Source organism: Serinus canaria, chromosome 20, assembly GCF_022539315.1.
Source record: "Serinus canaria isolate serCan28SL12 chromosome 20, serCan2020, whole genome shotgun sequence".
NCBI classification, from domain to species: Eukaryota; Metazoa; Chordata; class Aves; order Passeriformes; family Fringillidae; genus Serinus; species Serinus canaria.
Window position 1 is genome coordinate 1,717,884 of NC_066333.1, and position 22,029 is coordinate 1,739,912.

Genomic DNA, 22,029 nt, shown 5'->3' on the forward strand with positions numbered 1-22,029 from the left:
TTCTCCAGGTGAACACCTTCAGCTCTCCCAGCCTGCCTCAGTGCAGTGGAGCTCCAGCTGCCAAAACATCTCCATGGCCCCCTCTGGCCTTGGACCAGCAGCTCCTTAATGGTCTTGTGTTAGGAGCCCCAGAGCTGGAGGCAGTGCTCCCGATGGGGTAGGGAAGCAATACGAGACCGTGGATCGGGCACGCCAAAGTTCATCAAGGGCACATACAACGCTACTAAACACAGACATCACCAATGGCTTCAGACAAAGCCAAGCTGCAAAACTGCTCCAAGACCATCTGCTGGCATCTGACAAGCACAACAATGCTGGGACACTCCATTATAACCAACATTAGCTCCCCTCGAGCAGCCAGAGCACAGTAACCAAAACAGCTCGGAGTAGGGCGGCCCCCGCGTACGCCCCTTGCCCGCCGGCCGCACTCGGAGGCGGCAGCGGCAACGGCGCACCGCCCGATGGCCACCGGACACTCCGAGAAGCTGCTCCCGGAGACCGAAGCTTATGTTCACACTGGAGGAACACGGCTGCTTCTCCGGCCAGTCCCAACCTGCCGAGGCGCGGCCGAAGGAGCTGTGCCCGCATACCCGAGCTCAGCCCGGCCCTGCGGGAGAGGATGGAAGTCTTCTGGCGGAGGAGGAGGAGGAACCGCTGCCCGCCCAGCTTTCCGGCCCACCCCGAGACACCTAGCGCACATCGCGGCCCCGGGACGCCGGTGGCAGCCGCGGCCCCGCCCGGCCCCGCTCGCGGACCTACCCGGCCGGTGCTGGTGTCGGCGGCGGCGCGGAGCAGCGCGCAGAGCAGCGGCAGCAGCGGCCCCGCCGCGCCCAGCGCCCGGCGCGAGCAGCGCGCCATGGCCCCGGCGGGGCCCGGGCCCGGCTCGGCACCAGCGGCGCTCGGAGCGCTCCGGCCCCGGCGCCGCGGCTGCGGCTGCGCGGCTGCCCGGAAGGAGAAGGGGGAAGGGGGACGGCGAAAGAGGAAAGGGAAAGGGAAGGCGGGCAGTGCAATCCGATGCTTCCTCTGCCGGTCGGCTCGGGCCTGTCCCGCGGGGAGTGCGCCGCGGGTCGCCGTGACCGGCCGGCGTGTTGCAAAGCGTGGCATATGCAAAGGTTTCTTAAGAAAGGTTTTTCGTTGTGACCATCTCCGGGAGAGAACGTGATAGCTGCTGCGGGTAGCCGACAGCAGGACGGCTGGAGGGGCAGTCAGCAGGGACATTCCTCAGGGAATGAGGGCTGTGCTCTACAGATATTTACTAGCTCTAGCTTGTGGAAGGCCTTCCCAGATGAACTGCTACGTACCAGAGGTAGCCGGCGGCGGATCAAGCTCAGCCACGAACTTCACCAGTCTCTCTCCTTCGAATTGCACCCCCATTTCCCAGGACACTTCCAACACATCAGGATCAGCAGGACTCCCCCTGAGACTGCACAACCAGCCCCATCTCTCACAGGCTACAGGAGCCCTTTTCTACTGCCAGGCCAAATCATAGCTCCCTCCTGTTCCCCGGCAATTCGGTGTGCTTGCAGGGAGGGTTTTGCTCACTGCTGGCAGCCAGTTCTACCCCTGAGCAGCTTGGCACCTTGGAGCCTCTTCTCAGCCAGGTAAGCACTGGAAAGTACCAGCAGCCAGAAGATCTTCCCTCTGCTGCTTCAGCCCAGCAAGATCACTCTTGCTTCTGTTCTGAGTTTTTTTTTTTTTTCACGCCCTGTCCTGGAATAAGAATGACAAACCCACATTCCATTTGGGGCTTACTGTGTAACCAGAGGGGCTATGAGGATGGAGGCAGGCAGCACTCCATTTCTCTGTCCCTTCTGACCATCTGCCCCTGCCAGGACTTTGGGCAGAGAACTCCTTCCTCCCACTCTCACTGAGCTCCTGCAATTCTGCTCTGTAAACCTCATTGCATTTCTCTGCAGGGTCAACCCGATGCTCTCAACAACACAGTCTATGCCAGCTGACATGGAGCTATCAGACCCTTCCAAGAATCCGTACTGTGAACCAAATGCACTACAAAGCTGAACTGATCTTTTTTTTTTTTTTCAAAATGATAGAAATACAGAGGTCTGGGTAAACCTTCCTGGGGTGTGAATTAAACTTGTTTCTCCTCAGCAAGAAACCGAGTGTGTTCTGCAGGGGCTCCTCATGGCAACACTGTCCCATCTGCAAAAACCGAGGTGTTACAGATAGGTTTGGATTGGCAACACAAGGGACAGTTGTTCACAGCTCAATGGGCCCATGATGCCTCAGGCCATCAGGGCAGAGATGCCACCTGTAGGTGGGCATGAGACCCAGGGGTGGATGTAACCATGGACAGCATCTCCCAGGTTATCCATGACTGTGAGACGTGAGCTGCCATCAAGCAAGCTAAGCAGGTGAAGCCCCTGTGGTATGGGGGGCATGGTTCAAACAGAAGCATGGCGAGGCCTGGCAGATTGACTACATCACGCTGCCTCCAACCCGCCAAGGCAAGTCCTACGTGCTCCCAATGGTAGAAGCCACCCCTGGATGGTTGGAGACCTACCCTGTGCCTCATGGCACTGCCCAGAACACCATGCTGGGCCTGGAAAAGCAGGTCTTTGGAGACATGGTACCTGCGAGAGAATTGAGTCCAACAAAGGGATTCATCTCAAGGACAGCCTTATCAACACCTGGGCTAGATAAGCTGGCGCTGAGTGGGTACATCACATTCTCGACCATGCACCAGCAGCCAGGAAAGTTCAGCAGTGCAATGAACTCTTCAAAAACACATTGAAGGCAATGGGGGATGGGACCCTCAAGCAGTGGGAGCTGCATTTAGCAAAGGCTACATGGTTAGTTAATAGCAGAGATTCCACCAAGCAAGCTGGCCATGCCCAATCCGAGCCCCTGTGCACAGCAGGTGGAGACAAGGTTCTGGTGGTGCTCATGGGAGGTGTGCTAGGAAAGACTGTTTGGATTAATTCTGCCTTGATCAAAGACAAACCCACCTGTGGGGTTGTCTTTGCTCAGCACCTGGTTGCGCTTGGTAGATGATGCAGAAAGATGGATAAACACAAGGGAGATCTCCAGGGGACCTTGTTTTTGGGGTGAATTGCCCAAAACACTGTGCCTGTATCCATATCTGCATGTATGTATGTATGTATATAATTAGGATAATACATATATGCATAAAGTTCAAAAGTTAAAGTTTGATGTAAGATGTTGGTATGGGAAAAAATTCAGGGTAGAATATGTTGTGTGTCTAGGGTGGATTTTTTGGTGAATTTTTTCTCCTTTGTTACCTGAAAAGGGGGATGTGGCAAGAAGAGGGCAGTTGATGCCTGTGGGGAATTAATTGTCCGTGGGGCAATTGAGATGCAAAAGAACTGGCCAATGACTCTCCCATTCCACTGGAAACTTCCAGGGAAGGAGGATGGGGTTGGGCACTGGCCTGCTGAGGGAAGAATCAGCTGGCCATGCTAGGAGCAGGGCAGTTTGGGCGGTTTTTGGTGCTGGACCCGGCACTGCTTCAGGATTCTCCTTGCCAGCCATAGGTGAGCCCATTGCTTGCAGCAGCTGTTGGTTGATGGGGACTTTTCCACACTCATCAACGCCAGGAAGATCCTCACCATCTGTGTGGGTGCTTGAGGGGAAACAGGACCCCCCCCCCCACCTATTCTCTCTCTCTCTGGAGAGAGGGAGCCCCAGGTGCTGCTTGACTGGAACCACAGCAGAGCTGCCATGGCCAGGATACTGCCACAGACAGGTGAGAACCTGGGGAAAGCAGAGCCCTGGCTTCCCTCTGTCCCCGAGGCCGCTGTTACCCCTGGGGTGGCTCAGGGCTCGCAACCGGGGGGCCCTGGAGCCCCCTGGGCCAACAGCGCTCCCCGGAGCCAGGGCAGAGTCACTGCAGCCGCTCTGCCCCGCCGGCAGCTCACAGCGCCCTCTGCCGGTTGTGGTCATAACTACAGCAAAGGCAGAACTGCTCAGCGGGGGGAAGAGTCTGGCATTGCTTGGGGGGTGCTGGTGGCTTTTCTCTCTTGTTCACCTGTTTATATATATATTCTAGTAAAGAACTGATATTTCTGTTCCCGTATCTTTGCCTGGAAGCCCTGTAATTTCGAGTTGTTATGATTTGGAGGGAGGGAACTATCTCTCCATTCCAGGAAGTTTCCCAGCTTTCTTGGAAGACATCTGTCCTTTAAACTAGGACAATCTGCTGTCATTAATGGAGAAATTGACCTAGGAGGTAAGGGAACTCACAGATACATGAAGCTTCAGCCCTTGCCTAGGAATTGTTCCTGATCTTCACAAAACAGGGTCTTCTATAGTTTGAAGAATAGTCTTTGAATGATCTCTACAGCCCAGCTTTTACCTCCCTCAGAGTGCTCCTTCCCACACCAGTCTGGCACAGATCCTGTGCAGGTGACATCCACTGCCACCAACAACAGGACCACTTTACCTACCACCAGTGAGAGGGAGCGTGGATCATTCCATTTTTTCCCACAGAAGATATGGAGCAGAAATCCCTGTTGTAAAGCCTGCCAGTTCTTTCTGAATTTATACATACAAGTAAGGATGCCTTGCACAGACTCTGCCTTCTTAGAACCCTGGTGATCAGTGACAAAAGTCTAGCGGTGGACGCTGGAAGGACAATGCTGAGTCCAGTCCTTTCTGACACCTTTGTTAATTAACTGGGTGATGGGGCCAGGGCGTGCCCTCCCACAAACCAGGAGGAGCGGCTGATCTGCCAGAGAGAAGTGCTGCCATCCAGAGGGACAGTTCAGCAAGGGTGACAGTTCAATGACAAGAGCTGAGTCCCGTCCTTGGGAAGGAACAACCACAGGCACCGGTATCTGCTGGGGGCCACCCAGTTGGAAAACTGAATTTGTCAGGGTTCTGCTGGACCCCAGGATGCCCACGGGCCAGCAATGTGCTCCTGCAGCAATGCAGAACAGCGTCCTGGGCTGCACTGGGAGCTGTGTCACAGCTGGCCGAGGGAGGGGATCCTTTCCCTCTGCTCCACACCAGTGAGGCCAGCCCTGGGGTCCTGGGCCCAGAGCTGGGCTGCCCAGTACGGGACACAGGCACAGACTGGACAGAGTCCAGCACAGGGCCACGAAGGTGATGGAGGGACTGCAGCGTCTCTGCCATGAGGAGAGGCTGAGAGAGCTGGGACTGCCCAGCCTGGAGCAGAGCAGGCTCAGGGCATCTCATCCATGGGGATAAAAACATGGGGGAAAGGCTGCAGAGGGGACAGGGCCAGGGACACTCCAAGGGGCCTCGGGCACAGAGTGACACACAGGAGGGCCCCTCTGAGCTCAGGAGACACTTCTGCACTGGGAGGGTGGCTGAGCACTGCTGCAGGTGCCTGGGGAGGTGGGGGTGTCTCCATCCCTGGAGAGACTCAAAAGCCACCTGGACACATCCTGGGCAGCGGGCTCTGGGTGGCTCTGATGGAGCAGGGCTGGGCAAGGTGACCTCCAGAGGTGCCTCCAGCCTCCCCCAGCCTGAGATCCTGTGACTCTGAGAAAAACAGCCAGCAGTTCCCTAAGGACAAATGAAAAAGCTCCACACATGGCAGGTTTCTCCTGCCCTCACCAAAGTGGTTCATGGCACGTGTCTCCTTTCTGCAGATTCCTCCCTGGATTGAGGATGCTCCTCAAGGTCACTCTTTGAGGCTGAGAGAAATGTTTGCCTGTGGTCATTGGTTTGGTTGAGTAGCATCAATCTTTAAGAATTGGTTTTTGCTGCCTTGACTAGAATTGCTTCAATGTTGCTTCAGATATAATGCACTGTACTGCAAGTTATAGGTCTCTGCACTGGGTAGTAAATAACTCTGATATAGATCCATTAGTTTAATGGTGATCATAAGAAACTCTTTATTTTTCTATAAATATATCCTTCATCCTATGGAACAGAGTTGTATAAAGGTTCTATACTATCTATCTACACCTATACTATCCTTTAAACATAAACTATTGACTAGGTCTAAAACTGCATCCAGCTGCAGCCTGGCTCCTCTCTGAGATGATCAGGAAGCAAGGAGGTCCCTTCTGCACCTCGTGTCTCCTGCCTGCTCCCTGCACAGCTCTCCAGGTGGTCCTGTCGGTCCTGGGCCAGCTGTGACTGCAGCGGGGACACCTGAAAGAGGCACAAGGCCCAGCTCAGACAAGCCCTCTCTGGCAGGAGCACCTGCAGCCCCACGGTTCCGGCTCTCGGGGCAGACACAGCCTCCAACTCCAGCCCTCACCAACACTCTGCCCTTGGGCAAGCGGAAAGGAACAGGCTCCCAGACAGAAAAGAGCTCAGATAATCAACAAGTCCAGCTTAAGGCTGGCAAACCCTTCCCACATCCATCCCTCAGCCACCACAGGTCTATTAGAGAGTCTTCCAATGATATTTAGGAACCCAGCTCTGATTTCCAAAGCACACATAAGAGCCCCTCACCCCTTTCTCCACAGGCTGTGCATCAGCAGGAGGGCTACCACTCCCCTGAGCTACTGGAGGACTCCTCTATTTCAAAAGTTGACTGATTTTGATGGGCAGACTCCTGGACAGGCAAGATGAAGTAGTCTGGGAGGAACACTCTCCTAAAAGTTCGGGTTCTTCTCCTTTCAGGTCCCACCTGCACATTGGATGGGAGAGAGGGTCACAGACAGCTGTCAGCAAACATGGAGCAGAAGGACCTCTGGACAGCAAGGCAAGGAGATCCCTACTCTGAGACCCTGAACTGCACCAGACAACACTGGGGGCAAAAAGCTCTCGTGGGGGGCTGTGCAAGAGAGGCCAGTGTGTGTGTGCAGGGACATGGCAGCAGGGAGGGGGCAGTGGAGTGAAGGTGCCCTTGTGAAAGCCAGGGGCTGCCACAAGAGAGAGAACAAACAAAGGGGTGTGCTCACAGCAGAGACAGGGAGAGGCAAGGGAACAAGCAGAGGTCTCCAAAGCGCTGCCTGGGCTGAGGTTCCAAGTTCCAGAGGAGCCTGAGGCTCTGCAGAGGCAGTGAAAGCCCAATTTACCTGCTCACCACTTCTCCTGGGCACAGTGGATAATTCAGGCCTCTCTCTCTTCTCCTCCTCTGCTGATGCAAGCGGTTTTTTAGATTCCAGGCTGGTCCTTGAGCCACGAAACAGCTGCTCCTCTTGTGCTCCAACAGCCTGCTGGGTATGCAAGAGATGATTCCCATATTTCAAACACCACAGAAGCTGTCCCTCAGAAATGTCCATCTCAGGAAGCATCCTCAAAGCACCAGCAGTGCAGCTGCTGTTCAGCCCTCTCGGAACAAAACTCAGCTGGGTTTAGTCCATCACTCTGCTCACCTGCTCCATTCCTTCCCACACCCAATCCCAACCCCCAGGTGTTGCCTCCCATTGTGTGGGCAGAGGAGAAGCAGCTCCCCATGCCCAGCTTTTGGGCTGGTTTGAACAGCGAGCTCCTGCACAGGCAGCCCAGGGCCAGGGAGCAAATTCTCCCTCTCCCAAACATCAGAGTATTCCACAATGGGAGCAGAACACAATGTGGGCAACCAAGCCCAGGGGAAGAATGAGCCTTCAAGCAGTCCCAAGGCCTTGAAACTCATCTAGCTCTTCTTTCCTGACACCACAGGCTTCTGTTCCAGAGGAGCCTGAGGCTCTGCAGAGGCAGTGAAAGCCCAATTTACCTGCTCACCACTTCTCCTGGGCACAGTGGATAATTCAGGCCTCTCTCTCTTCTCCTTCTCTGCTGATGCAAGCAGTTTCTTAAATTCCAGGCTGGTCCTTGAGCCACAAAACAGCTGCTCCTCTTCTGCTCCCACAGCCTGCTGGGTATGCAGAGAGATGATTCCCATATTTCAAACACCACAGAAGCTGTCCCTCAGAAATGTCCATCTCAGGAAGCATCCTCAAAGCACCAGCAGTGCAGCTGCTGTTCAGCCCTCTCGGAACAAAACTCAGCTGGGTTTAGTCCATCACTCTGCTCACCTGCTCCATTCCTTCCCACACCCAATCCAAACCCTCAGGTGCTGCCTCCACTTGTGGGCACAGGAGAAGCAGCTCCCATGCCCAGCTTTTGGCCTGGAGCTGATTTGAACAGCAAGCTCCAGACCTGGATCAGTCAGTCCAGGCATGCCAGGAGACAAGCTGAGAGTCAGTGGTCTCTGGCTGGAGCCAGGCAGACAGACAAGGCTGCCTGCTGCAGCAAGGGCTGCTTTACCCAAGCAGGCCTGCAGTGACAGGGATAGAGACCCACCTCTCCATGGGAAACATCTCTGGAATAATTCAGGGACGATGCAGGAGAATGCAAGTCAATGTCAGTGCCTGGCTGGATACAACTCTTTCCCTTCTGGAAGGCCAAGCGTTTCTGCAGAGCCCCTTTGGCAATTTTAAACTTGGTCATTGCAGAACTCAGAGTGTTCCCTCTTCCTTTCTTCAAAGCAGCAGCCCCATGCTTCAACTCTTCCTGCATGGTTTCCTTTTCACTGCCCAATTGTTGCGTTCTTTCCTGCTGACTTTGAATGTTGAGTCCAAGCATTTCATTCTTTCTTTCCAGATCTCTCATCTGCTGCTGGTACAACGCCCGTCCATGCTGCCAAAACAGGGAGAAAAAGGGTCACTCATCCCCTCTCTTGGTTTGTTTTTCATACCAGATCTGGACTCCTGCAGCAGGGGCTGGCACAGGCTGCCCCTCTCTCTCTGCCCCTCGGGATGCTGCAGACCTTAGCTGGGATCCCCCTTGATGCTGCATCTTTCCCAGCTCCCTCAGCCCATCCCAGCTTCCTTTCTGCCCTTCCCCAACCTCCTGCAGCTCCATTCCAGTGCTCCTTTGGGGAGGAGCTGCCAGAAATGCAGCCAGGATTTCAAGTGCACGCTAAGCAGGATTCAGGCAGTGCCACGAGGATGTGCTCTCCATCAGGGAGGAAGGGAAGAGCAAACACCCCCAGCCTTTCATTCCCTGGGGCTGGGCTGACAGGAGTGGTTTTCCACCTCTCCTGTGTAGAGTTTCCATGGCTCCATCCCCCAGAGCCCCACTGCCCTCTCTGGGAGCAGCAATGGCCAGGTCAGTCTGTCATTCTCTGCTGCCACTCAGGACGAGTTCTCCCCTTGCAGGCACATGTCCTGATGGAGGGACCAGCACTTGGCTTTCCTCTCCTCTCTCCCCACTGGCTGCTCTCACATGGCCAAGGCCAAACACCTTTCTATTAACAGCAAACTTGGGACTCGCCCCTCCCCTTCCAGATATCTAGAAATCTGAACATGGGTTTGGACACCAGGAATTCCCAAACCATGCAATGTCAATAGGGACAGTGAGGACATTGAGAACTAAAGGTTCTAAGGCACAAAGCCCAGCATGGAGGAAAATCAGCAGCCTCAGCATTAAGTGCCTTCGCCATGACTACAGCATCTTCTCCTCCTTAGTCAGAAGAATGGAATCAGAAAAGTTAAACTGGAAAAAGGCACCCCATAGAACTGTGAACACAAGGTCCAAATGTAGCTAGGAAATGGCCCTTTGTGGCATCTGCCAATCTCACCAGCACATCCTTCCTTTCCTTCTCCATGATTCCTAATTTCTTCTTCAGAGATTCCACCTCCTGACGAAGAGTCACAGACTCTTCCCATCTTTCAGTGGCCTCTTTCTCCAGGGCAGTTTCACGAGAGATGTGCCTGGCTTCTTCCTTCCACCACTCTGCAGCAGAGAAGGGGAAGGGAGAAGTAGAAGGGGTCAAGCAAAGCAAAGCCAAACAGATGTGCATCCTGCTGAGACAACAGCACTGTCTTCTCTGCTTGCCTGTGTTTGTCAGGCCCCAAGCCCACAAAGGTTCCAAAGCTGACAGAAATGAAGGAAACTTCTTGGCCCATAAAAAGGAAGGAATGAAAGGGGCAAGGTTCAGAGGGATAGGAAAGTGTGTTTGCTCTTGGCCTTGTGCAGAGTGAGCACCCCAAGAGAGACAAAGGACAGGGGATGCCGGTGCAGGCCTGCTTCAGTGAGGCCAAGAGCCTGGAGGCTCTGGCAGGGCCTGGAGTCTGGGGGAATGGAGCTGAGGCATCCAGCTACAGCTCCTCAGCTGGTGAGACAGCATGGGGCAGTGAGTGGCAGAGGAAAAGCTGTACCTTGCTCACATTCCTCCAACTCCTTCTGCAGCTCCAGGTTGCAGGCTCTGAGGTTGTCTCTCTGAGCCTCTGTTTTCCTCAGCTCCAGCTCCACAGCCTTACACTGGATGGCCAAGGCAAGAGCTTTGTCCTCAGAGCTCTGAAGCTTCACATGCAGCTCAGACACCTCAGCCTCCAGGACATGCACAGAGTCCCTCAAAGAGCGTTCTTGTGCTCGAGCCTCCTCCAGCTCCTTCAGCAGCTTCTTCTGTCGAGTTGCCTGGGAAGCCTCCATCTGCAGCACTGCGTCCTGCAGGGCCCTGATCTGGAAGATGGATGCACACAGCCTCAGGGACAGGGCTGCTCCTGAGGCAGCAGAGTGGGCCGCAGGGAGAGCAACAAAGGAGAAAAGATTTCAGGCAAAAAACACGTCAAACCCAGAAGGCACAGAAGCAAGGATTCCAATGGAGACAAATGTAAGAAAACAAGTAAGGGAGGCAATGGGCATCCTTGGGCTGCAGCTCTGAACAGCTGCTCAACTGGCTGCGCTGGAAGTGCCCTGCCCAGCCTGCCACAGCCACCTCTGTGTCCCCACATTACTCAGTGCCCGGCACAGGCACACACTCTGTCTGGAACAACACTGCTAACAGAGGGACAGAGAAGCCCCAGAGGAGTCTGCTGCTGCTTCTCTTCCCAGACTTCCTGCTGGGACCCTGGAGAGGATGGGGCAAAACTTCTGCAGCAGACACCAGATCCATCCTCGGACTCAGGGTGCAGAGGCAGCCCCAAGCAGAACATGGCAGCTGTGGATGCTGCTGGGAGGGGGAGAAAGAGGTTGGAGCCTCCAAGACAAAGGTGCTGTTGTGTGTCCCTGGAGAAGAGGATGCCACTGCACAGCTTACCTGAGTGTTGAGCTCCCGCAGTTGTCCAGCGCGGTTGGAGGAGAGCTGTTCGGCCAGCTGAAGGGCAGATTGACACTGAGACACCTGATTGTTCAGTGCCAGGTTCTGCTCTTCCAGCGATGTGAGGCACTTGCTCTTTTCCTCCAGAGACAGAATCAGGCTAGAAGGGAAGCAAGGAACTCATTACTAACTGATATCACATTTTATCAACTCTTAGGACTTGCACCAGCTCAGGGAAAAACTGCTCTGTCTGATGAGGTTTGTCTGAACAACTTGGCTGTTTGTTCCCCCTGCAGTCCCAGCCCAGCACGTGCCTACTCTGCTTTGTCCCTGAAGGAACAGGGAGTTCCTGTCTACATGCCCCACCTTCTTTTTGGGATGGAAATGTGAATATGAACACAACAAAGTCTTGCAATGAAGGCATTAGGGGCGAGGAACAATTTCCTTCTGACTAACAAGGCTCCAAATCAGGGAGGTTTGGTCAACATGGAAGAGACCTTTCCTTCCCCCATCTTACACATCCAGGTTGGACGAGCAGCACCCTACAGCCAGGGGATCTCTGGCAAGTTCCCTAAGATTTACCAGCACCCATCCTACTTTCACCTGGAGAAACAATGGCTAAAGTGGCAACCGAGCCTTGGAGCACAATCTGATGGAAGATGCAGAAGGCTCCAGGCAAGCAGGAGTGCCCTGCCTTTCTTTTGTCTTCTTCTTGGAGCAAGAATCCTGTGGCACTGAAGCCTGGCAGGACTTGATCAGCTGCAGGAGCCCCCCATACCTTGGTGCTGTTTCTTGCATTCTTGGCACAGTCAGAAATGCCTGTGACTGTGCAGGGTGGCAGGGACCCTGCTTGACCCCCTGCAGGCACCGGGGGACATTTGATGAGGAACGATGCAACAGAGACATTCTTGTTTCTGGGCTGCCTCCGAGGGCAATCTGGCCTAGATCAGCAATCAGGGCCTTAAGATGGTTCTGCCCAGAAATAGCATCAGATGCCAGGCTGATCCAGATCCTAAAGTCTTCAAGTTACAGGACCCAAGGTGAAGCTGATGGATGTTTCCAGCTCCTTACAGTGCAGCTCTGGCAGTGTCAACACACCCACCTAACAACACAATACCCCCTAGAGGGAAAGGCTACCCCAAAAGCTTTTGTCTTCATAAGAACTCTGTCTGAAGACTTAAAAAATAAAAATGAAACACAACATCCAGAAAATGAGATGTGACTTCATGGAGTGTTCAGAATCTGTCATTCAGGAAATGCTGCCAGAGTCCCTGGCAGGTGAAAGATGGCAAAGAGGGAATCCATTCACCATGATGCAGAGTCCCACAGGCTTTCATTTACCTGGCTTTTGCCCTCTCTAGGGCATTCACTGAAGCCTGCAACTCTGAATTTTGCTGAGCCACTTCTTCCCATTGACTCCGTTCCCTGTCCAAGTTCTGCAGATGCTCTTGCAGCTCCTTGTTCTGATGTTCTGCCTCCTCCAGCAGCTTCTGAATGTGCTCAATCTCCACGAGCTTCTGCCTGGACTCTTCCTGGGCCTCCTTCACATCTTGCTGGGCTCTCTGCACAGTGGTTTCCTGACACTCTCGGGAGGCTGCCAGCTGAGATGTCAGCTCTTCCACCTCCAGTCAAAGAGAACAAAGCAGTCAGAGGCTACAGCCACAGCTTCTCACTCTCAGCCACAGCACGGGCTGTGAGCAAAGGTAAAGGACAATTTCCATTTCTCCCTGTCCTGAGAGCACCAGATTCACCAAGGATATGGACAACTTGTTTCAGACTCTCAGTGGCCCCCCACCAAGGGCACCTGAAGAAGCACCTGCCAAGCCAATGCTAGCAAGAAGAGGCCAGCAGGAATCCATGCTGGTGGTTGCTGGCCAGCAGTGCAGAGGACTAGCCCAGCTGTCCAGAGCAGCAGCTGACATTCAGCAGAGCATGGAGTGTCCTCCAGAGCAGCTGCCATGGAGCCCCCAGAGCACGAGACAGCCCCAGGGCTCACCCCAGCAGCTGCTGCTCTGCCGTGGAAAAGCAAGAAGGCCACAGACCCCTGGCTGCATGACTGCAGTGTCACTGCAGTTTCACTCACCTGCTTTTGTAGAGCCTCCCTCTGCTCGAGGAGGAGATTCATTTCCTCTTTGAGGCCTTGTAGCTCTTCCTCATGCCTCCTCTGCACTGCCTGGACTTCACTGTGAGCTTCCTGCAGCTCATCTTGCAGATTTGCCTTGATGGTCTGGCAACAAAAAGTAGAGTAACTCCCTGGGACCTGCCCTCAGGCTCAGCTCTTTCCACGTGCTGCCCCAAAATCCCATTCCCTCAGCTGTTTCTTTTGGCTTCTCTACCCAGCTCGGCTTCCACTGCAAGCCTTCCTTCCTGGGGCAGAGCTCTGGAGCTTACCAGGCTCAGTGCTCCCAGGGCCTGAAGCATCCCTTGCTTCCTTAGTCCTAGGAGCTGCCTTTTGTGCCTTGGTCACTGCCCTGCCCTCTGTTGCCTGCCATCTCACACTTACCTGCCCCTTCTCTTGCTGCTCCTTCACCTCCTGCCTGAGCTGCTGGACCTGCTGGCGGGCTTGGCTGAGCTCTCCCTGAGTTTGGAGCAGTGCCTCTGCTAAAGAACTCTTCTCCTCCTGCTCTTCCAGCAGGACCTGCACAGAAGGAAAGAGCAGAGGCCTTCACACTTCTCCTGCAACCTCCCTGTGGCAAGGGGCAAAGACTGATGGGCTCACGTGCTCTCAGAGCACTTGGCTGCTGCTGCCCTGGGCCACTGCCTGCCCTGGGGGAGACACAGCTTCCCAGGAAGTGACTTAAACACAGCCCAGAAGACATCTCTGAGTCACTGTTCAGAAATACTCCAGGCAAGCCTTTAAAAAGATTTTTCTTTTGTCAGCATTCCTGCTGTACCCTACCCATGCCCACAAAAAAAAAGTCCTACAAACTCACCTCGGTCATGAACATCTACCAGTACACACACAATTAGAAAAGAAAAACTTGACAAAGGTGCCCCTTAGAACTGTGAACACAAGGTCCAAATGTAGCTAGGAAATTGCCCTTTGTGGCATCTTCAAATCTCACCAGCACATCCTTTCTTTCCTTCTCCACGGCCTCCAATTTCCTGTGCAGAGATTCCACCTCCTGACGAAGACTCACAGACTCTTCCCATCTTTCAGTGGCCTCTTTCTCCAGAGCAATTTGGCGAGAAATGTGCCTGGCTTCTGCCAGCACCCACTCTGCAGCAGAGAAGGGGAAGGAGAAGTAGTAAGGGACAAGCAAAGCAAAGCCAAACAGATGTGCATCCTGCAGAGACAACAGCACTGTCTTCTCTGCTTGCCTGTGTTTGTCAGGCCCCAAGCCCACAGAGGTTCCAAAGCTGACAGAAATGAAGGAAACTTCTCGGCCCAGAAAAAGGCAGGAATGAAAGGGGCAAGGTTCAGAGGGATAGGAAAGTGTGTTTGCTCTTGGCCTTGTGCAGAGTGAGCACCCCAAGAGAGACAAAGGACAGGGGATGCCGGTGCAGGCCTGCTTCAGTGAGGCCAAGAGCCTGGAGGCTCTGGCAGGGCCTGGAGTCTGGGGGAATGGAGCTGAGGCATCCAGCTACAGCTCCTCAGCTGGTGAGACAGCATGGGGCAGTGAGTGGCAGAGGAAAAGCTGTACCTTGCTCATTTTTCTCCATCCCCTTTTGCAGCTCCAGGATACAGGCTCTGAGGTTGTCTCTCTGAGCCTCTGTTTTCCTCAGCTCCAGCTCCACAGCCTTACACTGGATGGCCAAGGCAAGAGCTTTGTCCTCAGAGCTCTGGAGCTTCACATGCAGCTCAGACACCTCAGCCTCCAGGACATGCACAGAGTCCCTCAAAGAGCGTTCTTGTGCTCGAGCCTCCTCCAGCTCCTTCAGCAGCTTCTTCTGTTGAGTTGCCTGGGAAGCCTCCATCTGCAGCACTGCGTCCTGCAGGGCCCTGATCTGGAAGATGGATGCACACAGCCTCAGGGACAGGGCTGCTCCTGAGGCAGCAGAGTGGGCCGCAGGGAGAGCAACAAAGGAGAAAAGATTTCAGGCAAAAAACACGTCAAACCCAGAAGGCACAGAAGCAAGGATTCCAATGGAGACAAATGGAAGAAAACAAGTAAGGGAGGCAATGGGCGTCCTTGGGCTGCAGCTCTGAACAGCTGCTCAACTGGCTGCGCTGGAAGTGCCCTGCCCAGCCTGCCACAGCCACCTCTGTGTCCCCACATTACTCAGTGCCTGGCACAGGCACACACTCTGTCTGGAACAACACTGCTAACAGAGGGAAAGAGAAGCCCCAGAGGAGTCTGCTCCTTCTTCTCTTCCCAGACTTCCTGCTGGGACCCTGGAGAGGATGGGGCAAAACTTCTGCAGCAGACACCAGATCCATCCTCGGACTCAGGGTGCAGAGGCAGCCCCAAGCAGAACATGGCAGCTGTGGATGCTGCTGGGAGGGGGAGAAAGAGGTTGGAGCCTCCAAGACAAAGGTGCTGTTGTGTGTCCCTGGAGAAGAGGATGCCACTGCACAGCTTACCTGAGTGTTGAGCTCCCGCAGTTGTCCAGCGCGGTTGGAGGAGAGCTGTTCGGCCAGCTGAAGGGCAGATTGACACTGAGACACCTGATTGTTCAGTGCCAGGTTCTGCTCTTCCAGCGATGTGAGGCACTTGCTCTTTTCCTCCAGAGACAGAATCAGGCTAGAAGGGAAGCAAGGAACTCATTACTAACTGATATCACATTTTATCAACTCTTAGGACTTGCACCAGCTCAGGGAAAAACTGCTCTGTCTGATGAGGTTTGTCTGAACAACTTGGCTGTTTGTTCCCCCTGCAGTCCCAGCCCAGCACGTGCCTACTCTGCTTTGTCCCTGAAGGAACAGGGAGTTCCTGTCTACATGCCCCACCTTCTTTTTGGGATGGAAATGTGAATATGAACACAACAAAGTCTTGCAATGAAGGCATTAGGGGCGAGGAACAATTTCCTTCTGACTAACAAGGCTCCAAATCAGGGAGGTTTGGTCAACATGGAAGAGACCTTTCCTTCCCCCATCTTACACATCCAGGTTGGACGAGCAGCACCCTACAGCCAGGGGATCTCTGGCAAGTTCCCTAAGATTTACCAGCACCCATCCTACTTTCACCTGGAGAAACAATGGCTAAAGTGGCAACCGAGCCTTGGAGCACAATCTGATGGAAGATGCAGAAGGCTCCAGGCAAGCAGGAGTGCCCTGCCTTTCCTTTGTCTTCTTCTTGGAGCAAGAATCCTGTGGCACTGAAGCCTGGCAGGACTTGATCAGCTGCAGGAGCCCCCCATACCTTGGTGCTGTAAGAATGCTTCTTGCATTCTTGGCACAGTCAGAAATGCCTGTGACTGTGCAGGGTGGCAGGGACCCTGCTTGACCCCCTGCAGGCACCGGGGGACATTTGATGAGGAACGATGCAACAGAGACATTCTTGTTTCTGGGCTGCCTCCGAGGGCAATCTGGCCTAGATCAGCAATCAGGGCCTTAAGATGGTTCTGCCCAGAAATAGCATCAGATGCCAGGCTGATCCAGATCCTAAAGGCTTCAAGTTACAGGACCCAAGGTGAAGCTGATGGATGTTTCCAGCTCCTTACAGTGCAGCTCAGGCAGTGTCAACACACCCACCTAACAACACAATACCCCCTAGAGGGAAATGGCTACCCCAAAAGCTTTTGTCTTCAGAAAAAACTCTGTCTGAAGGCTTAATAGAAAAGAAAATGAAACTCAACATCCAGAAAATGAGATGTGACTTCATGGAGTGTTCAGAATCTGTCATTCAGGAAATGCTGCCAGAGTCCCTGGCAGGTGAAAGATGGCAAAGAGGGAATCCATTCAGCACAATGCAGAGTTCCACAGGCTTTCATTTACCTGGCTTTTTCCTTCTCTAAGGCATTCACTGAAGCCTGCAATTCTGAATTTTGCTGAGCCACTTCTTCCCATTGACTCCATTCCGTGTCCAAGTTCTGCAGATGCTCTTGCAGCTCCTTGTTCTGATGTTCTGCCTCTTCCAGCAGCTTCTGGATGTGCTCAATCTCCACGAGCTTCTGCCTGGACTCTTCCTGGGCCTCCCTCCCATCTTGCTGGGCTCTCTGCACAGTGGTTTCCTGACACTCTCGGGAGGCTGCCAGCTGAGATGTCAGCTCTTCCACCTCCAGTCAAAGAGAACAAAGCAGTCAGAGGCTACAGCCACAGCTTCTCACTCTCAGCCACAGCACGGGCTGTGAGCAAAGGTAAAGGACAATTTCCATTTCTCCCTGTCCTGAGAGCACCAGATTCACCAAGGATATGGACAACTTGTTTCAGACTCTCAGTGGCCCCCCACCAAGGGCACCTGAAGAAGCACCTGCCAAGCCAAGGCTAGCAAGGAGAATCCAGCAGGAATCCATGCTGGTGGTTGCTGGCCAACAGTGCAGAGGACTAGCCCAGCTGTCCAGAGCAGCAGCTGACATTCAGCAGAGCATGGAGTGTCCTCCAGAGCAGCTGCCATGGAGCCCCCAGAGCACGAGACAGCCCCAGGGCTCACCCCAGCAGCTGCTGCTCTGCCGTGGAAAAGCAAAAAGGCCACAGACCCCTGGCTGCATGACTGCAGTGTCACTGCAGTTTCACTCACCTGCTTTTGTAGAGCCTCCCTCTGCTCGAGGAGCAGATTAATTTCCTCTTTGAGGCCTTGTAGCTCTTCCTCATGCCTCCTCTGCACTGCCTGGACTTCTCTGCGAGCGTCCTGCAGCTCATCTTTCAGCTCTGCCTCCACATGCTTCCTGGTGATCTCCAGCTGTGATATCTGCTGCTCAGCAGCAAACAGCCTGGATTGCAGGCTCTCCTTTGCTGAACTACAAGTGTCAAATACAGACAGACATGAGTTGCTTGCTCCAATCACCCACAGCCCATTATTCCAGGATGACATGGCTCAAGATCCCCACACCTGAGTATGGGAAATGGGTCACCTGGAAACTCGTCCAGAGAAGGCACATCTGGGCCATTTCAAGAGCAGAGCAGGGCCCTCTGAGGGACTGCCCAGGCCTTCCTTATGGCCTGGCATAGCACAGACTGCCCAGCCCAGCCTGGCCTCAACAGCCAAACCTTCAGTTGCTGTTCCTGTCCTAGGACACTGGGTAGCTGTGCCCAAACAGGCTGGAGCAGGGAGCAAATGCCCAGCCCTGCTCACAGCCTTTCTCTCATCAGCACTTCCAAGCTGCTCTGCAGGGGGACAGAACAGATTCTTGTCCTGGCTGACTCCTGACCTTTTATTGCTCTTGATAATGAACATAAAGGTACATCATCTTCCAGACACCCAGTATTTAAGAGGCTTCAGAACTACTTTGCAGATACAGTAAAATCTCATGGTCATGGCAGCACTTGTAAAAAATCACAACAGCCTTTTGTCTGAACAACTACTACCTGAATGCAGAGACTGCACTTTCAACTCTTGCATGGTCAAGGAGTAGAATTGCCACCTTTTTTTTAGTGTTGCTGGCTAAGCAGGCAGTAGCCCAAGGGACTTGTCCTTCCTTACAGAGTGATAGGGACCATCCAAAGGCACCTTAGCAGGTTTGGCAGCTGGGTGCTCATCAACAATCAGCAAGAGTGTCCAGAGGCTGTTGAGAATTCCAAAGTGCTTTCCCTGCTGCTCTCTAACCAGCTCTATGTCCTGTCCCACTCTTCTCAAGAGTGTGCACGGAAGCAAAAATGCCTCAAGATTTTCAGCAGGAGCCTTTGGCTTCACCCTGATTGGCAACATGCTACTGCCAACATGCCAAGGTAAGAGCCTGGAATGCTCTAGAGGAAGCTTCCTGATCTGAAGATCAGGGACTTGTCAAGCTACTAGGAAAGGAACGAGGGATGTTTAATGCCCAGAACAAGGAACCAAACCCAAGAGAAACTTGAGGTTTCACTCAGCATGTGCATGGTCGAACTACTACACAGTTCAGGGCTGGGTGGATTGCTTTTGACATCCCACAGGAGTGCGCCTGGGGGCACAAACCGGAGCCCAGGGCTCACAAGAGCTTTGCTGGCTTTAGGTGTTAGAAAAATAACCTTCATTTTGTGGCTTTTTTTTTTGTTTTTTTCTTGAGACTCTTCCATATTCTCACCAGAGAATGTAAAAACATCTGAAAAGGCTCAGCTTCCTGCCTTTACCTGGTCTCTGCCAGCTGCCTGGCAAGGTCTTGTCGGAGCCGCTCAGTGGCTGCCAGTCGGCCCTCAAGGTCAGCCTTCTGGCCCAGCAGCTCCTCCTCTTGCCACACCTGGGCAACTTCATGCTCTTGGTCAGAGGATTCCTGGCTCAGCTGCTCCAGAGACCAGCTGGATGACTCTTGCTCCAGGGAATCCTGCAAGTGGGACAAGGTACAGCTGAAGCCCTTCCTCAGGAGCCCTGTGCAGAGCCAGCCAGTGCCACCTCGCAGGCAGCCAGAGGACAAGGAGCACCTGTGCCCTGGGATCAAAGTTTCCCCAGCTCCATTCCCTGTTTTAAAGGCTCTGTGGCAGGCAAAGCCACACATTTTGCAGAAGCATGCAACTCTTTTCTGATGAACATGCAAATCCCTGGCTAAGAAATGCGTGTGCTATCTTGAGCCAGGTGTGCACAGCAGTGTGCCTGTCCTCTACTGCCAGAAAGAGCATCTGGGCTGAGCTGGCTGCCACAACTCCCACAGGTGCTGCCCAGCAATAAGGTGTTCAGAGCCGTTCTAACATCATCCCTCTCTTGCTCCAGCAGATCCCTCTGAAGCTGTAATTCCTCCACTGTCTGCCTCTTGACTTCCAGCTGCCTCTGCAATGATGGATCTTCTCCCTCAAATGCAGCCAAGTCCTCCACTGTACAAGAAGGAGCAAGATGAGTTTTCAAGGGAAAACCAGTCTCCTTTCCAAAACCAACCTCCATCCTGTCCTGGTGCTCTGCCTCTTCCGCCTGGGCAGATGCTTCCTTGCACTGCTTGGTGCTCTTCTGTTCCAGACAAAATGCTCCTGGCTCTGGGATTCCAGTGCATTGCAGCAGCATTTCCTTGGACTTCTCAAAGTTTGCACAGTCACTGCAGAGATAAGGCTCAGTCAGAAGAAGCAAAAGGCCTGAAGAGTCAGCAGTGCCATTTTCAGCACTCCAGGATGGAGCTGGGGGCAGTGGGCTAAGGAAGACCTTGCTCTTTCCCTCCCAGGAAATCCTGCAGAGGCAAAGGGAAAGGAAGGCAGGATTACGCCTTCCTTCAATGAGAAGCAGTGGCTGGGCAGGGGCACACAAAGAACAGAATTCAGGGAAGCAGCCCAGCAAGAAGAAGGAGTCTTCTATTCCAGCATGGCTCTGCATCTCCCAGACAGCCTTGGGAGGCACAGCAGAGCATGAAAAACCCAGAGAGGACGATGCTCAAGAGTCACACTGAGGCCTACACATGGTAGGCAGGTGATTTCTTCTCCCAGGACACCTCTGACCACCCAGACCTGGAAGCAGATTGCCTCTGGAATGCAGGAGGAGGAGGAGGAGGAAATGCTCACCTACTGATTTCTTCTAGCAGAGAGTCTATGATTTGGTATTGGCTTCTGATCTTCTCGGTTCTCTCCTCTATTTGATGAAACTGTTGCCACATGCGCCCACAATTCTCTGCAGCTTCCCGAGCCAATTCAAAGGGATGCTGCTCATCAGTGGATGTCAGAGTGGAGAGGATGTTCCCAGGATTGTGGGTGGAGATGATGGAATTGGCCATGCTGTCACCGTTGTCTACCAGCACCTGAAAGCCCACATCCAGCTGTTAGTCAGGTATTCTGTTCCTATTCCAAAGTAGCACTGAAATGCCTCTTCTGATCCCACAAGAACCAGTGTCCATTGATGGAGAGCCAGTTTCAAAATACCAGCCAGCTCAGCACAGTTTACTCACCTCAGGGGATCTGGAGGAATGTCCCTGGTGAGAAAGCCCTCGAGCTCCCTGCAAGTGCACAGGGAAGAGCACACTCAGACTGCATGGCTGCCCCTGAGGCAGTTGCCTCTGAGTGCTTCCAGCATGTCCCAGAGCACAGCACTTCCAGCTGAGCTCTTCCTCCCCTCCATGGCAATATTTTCAGCCCAGCAGTTTGACAGCAGCACAAACATGCTGGAAGGTGTCTCATCACTTCTAAGAACACTAGAAGGGGAGCTGCCCAGAGCCCAATTCAACCTGGCCTTGAACACCCTCAGGGATCCAGGGGCAGCCACAGCTTCTCTGGGCAACCTCAAGCCTGGGTGCCAGGGCCTCAGCACCCTCAGAGGGCAGAATTCCCTCCCAATATCCCATCTATCCCTGCCCTGTCTTGGTGGGAAGCCTTGTCCTGTCCCTGCAGGTCCCTGGCTTAAGTCCCTCTCCAGCTCTCCTGCAGCCCTTTCATGCATTGGAAGGGGTGCTAAGGTCACTCTGGAACCTTCTCCAGCCTGGACAACCCCAACTCTTGCATCCTTTTCCCTTGGCACAGGTGCTCCAGCCCTTGGAGCATCTTCCTGTCATCCTTGTGACCACCTCTGGGCCACTGGGGATCATTTTGGAGATGTCTGGGAGAAACTCATTCTTGACTCTGGGAAGCACTGATGCTGCGCTGTAATTTGGGTGAGGGGAAGGCAATGAAAAGCTGCTCCCTTGTTTGTGCCCATGGCCTCCAGTGGGACAAGGACAGAGGAGGAGAGGTGGCTGTGCTCTGGGATATCCAGGAGCCCCCTATTCCCTCCCAGGCCTGTCCCCAGGGCAAGCACCACAGCTGCTGCCAGCTCTGGAACAGCCAATTGTTAATCCCTTGCTAATCCCAAAGGAAACTGTTCCCTGAGGCACAACCCAGGCCCAACCCTGGCCCCTGCTGGGCTTGGCACAAGGAGAGAAGTGGCCTTGACACTCACCCTCCAGGTCTCCATCCACCCCTTGGCACCAGCAGTGAGGAAGCAGCAGTGACCAAAAGCCCTTGGCCTTAGCAGGGTCCAAACCCCAGTGACCAAAGGCCCTTGGCTTTAGCAGGGTCTAAACCCCAGTGACCAAAAGCCCTTGGTCTTTGCAGGGTCTACACCCCAATATCCAGAGGCCCTTGGCCTTTGCAGGGTGTACACCCCAATATCCAAAGGCCCTTGGCCTTTGCAGGGTCTGAATCC

The 22,029-nt window shown here is 53.8% G+C and overlaps 3 protein-coding genes and 1 long non-coding RNA gene across 4 annotated transcripts in view; 1 reads left to right on the forward strand and 3 right to left on the reverse strand.

Moving 5' to 3' along the window:
• LOC127060295 (matrix metalloproteinase-24-like) overlaps positions 1 to 1,898 on the reverse strand; it is a 28,208-nt gene extending 26,310 nt beyond the window's left edge. The window contains exon 1 of the mRNA XM_050982069.1: positions 760 to 1,898. Coding sequence (XP_050838026.1) covers positions 760 to 1,218 — 459 coding nt within the window. The 5' untranslated portion in view covers positions 1,219 to 1,898. The remainder of the gene's footprint in view (positions 1 to 759) is intronic.
• LOC108963400 (uncharacterized) lies at positions 1,456 to 4,054 on the forward strand. The gene is made up of 2 exons (XR_001992105.3): positions 1,456 to 1,601; positions 1,917 to 4,054. It is a non-coding gene; the product is annotated as an uncharacterized LOC108963400 (long non-coding RNA).
• A 1,870-nt stretch (positions 4,055 to 5,924) lies between these two features.
• Positions 5,925 to 15,193, reverse strand: LOC115484600 (rootletin-like). Its single transcript, XM_050982066.1, has 8 exons — positions 15,132 to 15,193; positions 10,047 to 10,606; positions 9,467 to 9,621; positions 8,188 to 8,523; positions 7,619 to 7,759; positions 6,978 to 7,118; positions 6,409 to 6,586; positions 5,925 to 6,102 (listed from the first exon to the last, which is right to left on the reverse strand). The coding sequence occupies exons 2-7, from the start codon at positions 10,318 to 10,320 to the stop codon at positions 6,443 to 6,445; spliced, it is 1,191 nt and encodes a 396-aa protein (XP_050838023.1). The 5' UTR covers positions 10,321 to 10,606; positions 15,132 to 15,193; the 3' UTR covers positions 5,925 to 6,102; positions 6,409 to 6,442.
• Positions 15,194 to 16,625: 1,432 nt separating this feature from the next.
• On the reverse strand, positions 16,626 to 20,832 carry LOC127060315 (centrosome-associated protein CEP250-like). The gene is made up of 5 exons (XM_050982291.1): positions 20,421 to 20,832; positions 19,618 to 19,963; positions 19,074 to 19,264; positions 17,548 to 17,767; positions 16,626 to 17,086 (listed from the first exon to the last, which is right to left on the reverse strand). The coding sequence occupies exons 1-5, from the start codon at positions 20,627 to 20,629 to the stop codon at positions 16,802 to 16,804; spliced, it is 1,251 nt and encodes a 416-aa protein (XP_050838248.1). The 5' UTR covers positions 20,630 to 20,832; the 3' UTR covers positions 16,626 to 16,801.
• Positions 20,833 to 22,029: the final 1,197 nt, after the last annotated feature.

Coding starts and splice junctions, on each gene's coding strand:
- LOC115484600 (XM_050982066.1), bottom strand. CDS start 10,320: ATGGAGGCTTCCCAGGCAACTCGACAGAAGAAGCTGCTGAAGGAGCTG. Junction 8,524..9,466: donor AGGAAAGGAAGGATGTGCTG/GTGAGATTGGCA, acceptor CTGTTTTGGCAG/CATGGACGGGCGTTGTACCA. Junction 6,587..6,977: donor CCAGGAGAAGTGGTGAGCAG/GTAAATTGGGCT, acceptor TCCAATGTGCAG/GTGGGACCTGAAAGGAGAAG.
- LOC127060315 (XM_050982291.1), bottom strand. CDS start 20,629: ATGGCCAATTCCATCATCTCCACCCACAATCCTGGGAACATCCTCTCC. Junction 19,265..19,617: donor AGAGGGATGATGTTAGAACG/GCTCTGAACACC, acceptor TCCCACTTGCAG/GATTCCCTGGAGCAAGAGTC. Junction 17,768..19,073: donor AGGCAGCTGGCAGAGACCAG/GTAAAGGCAGGA, acceptor TGACACTTGTAG/TTCAGCAAAGGAGAGCCTGC.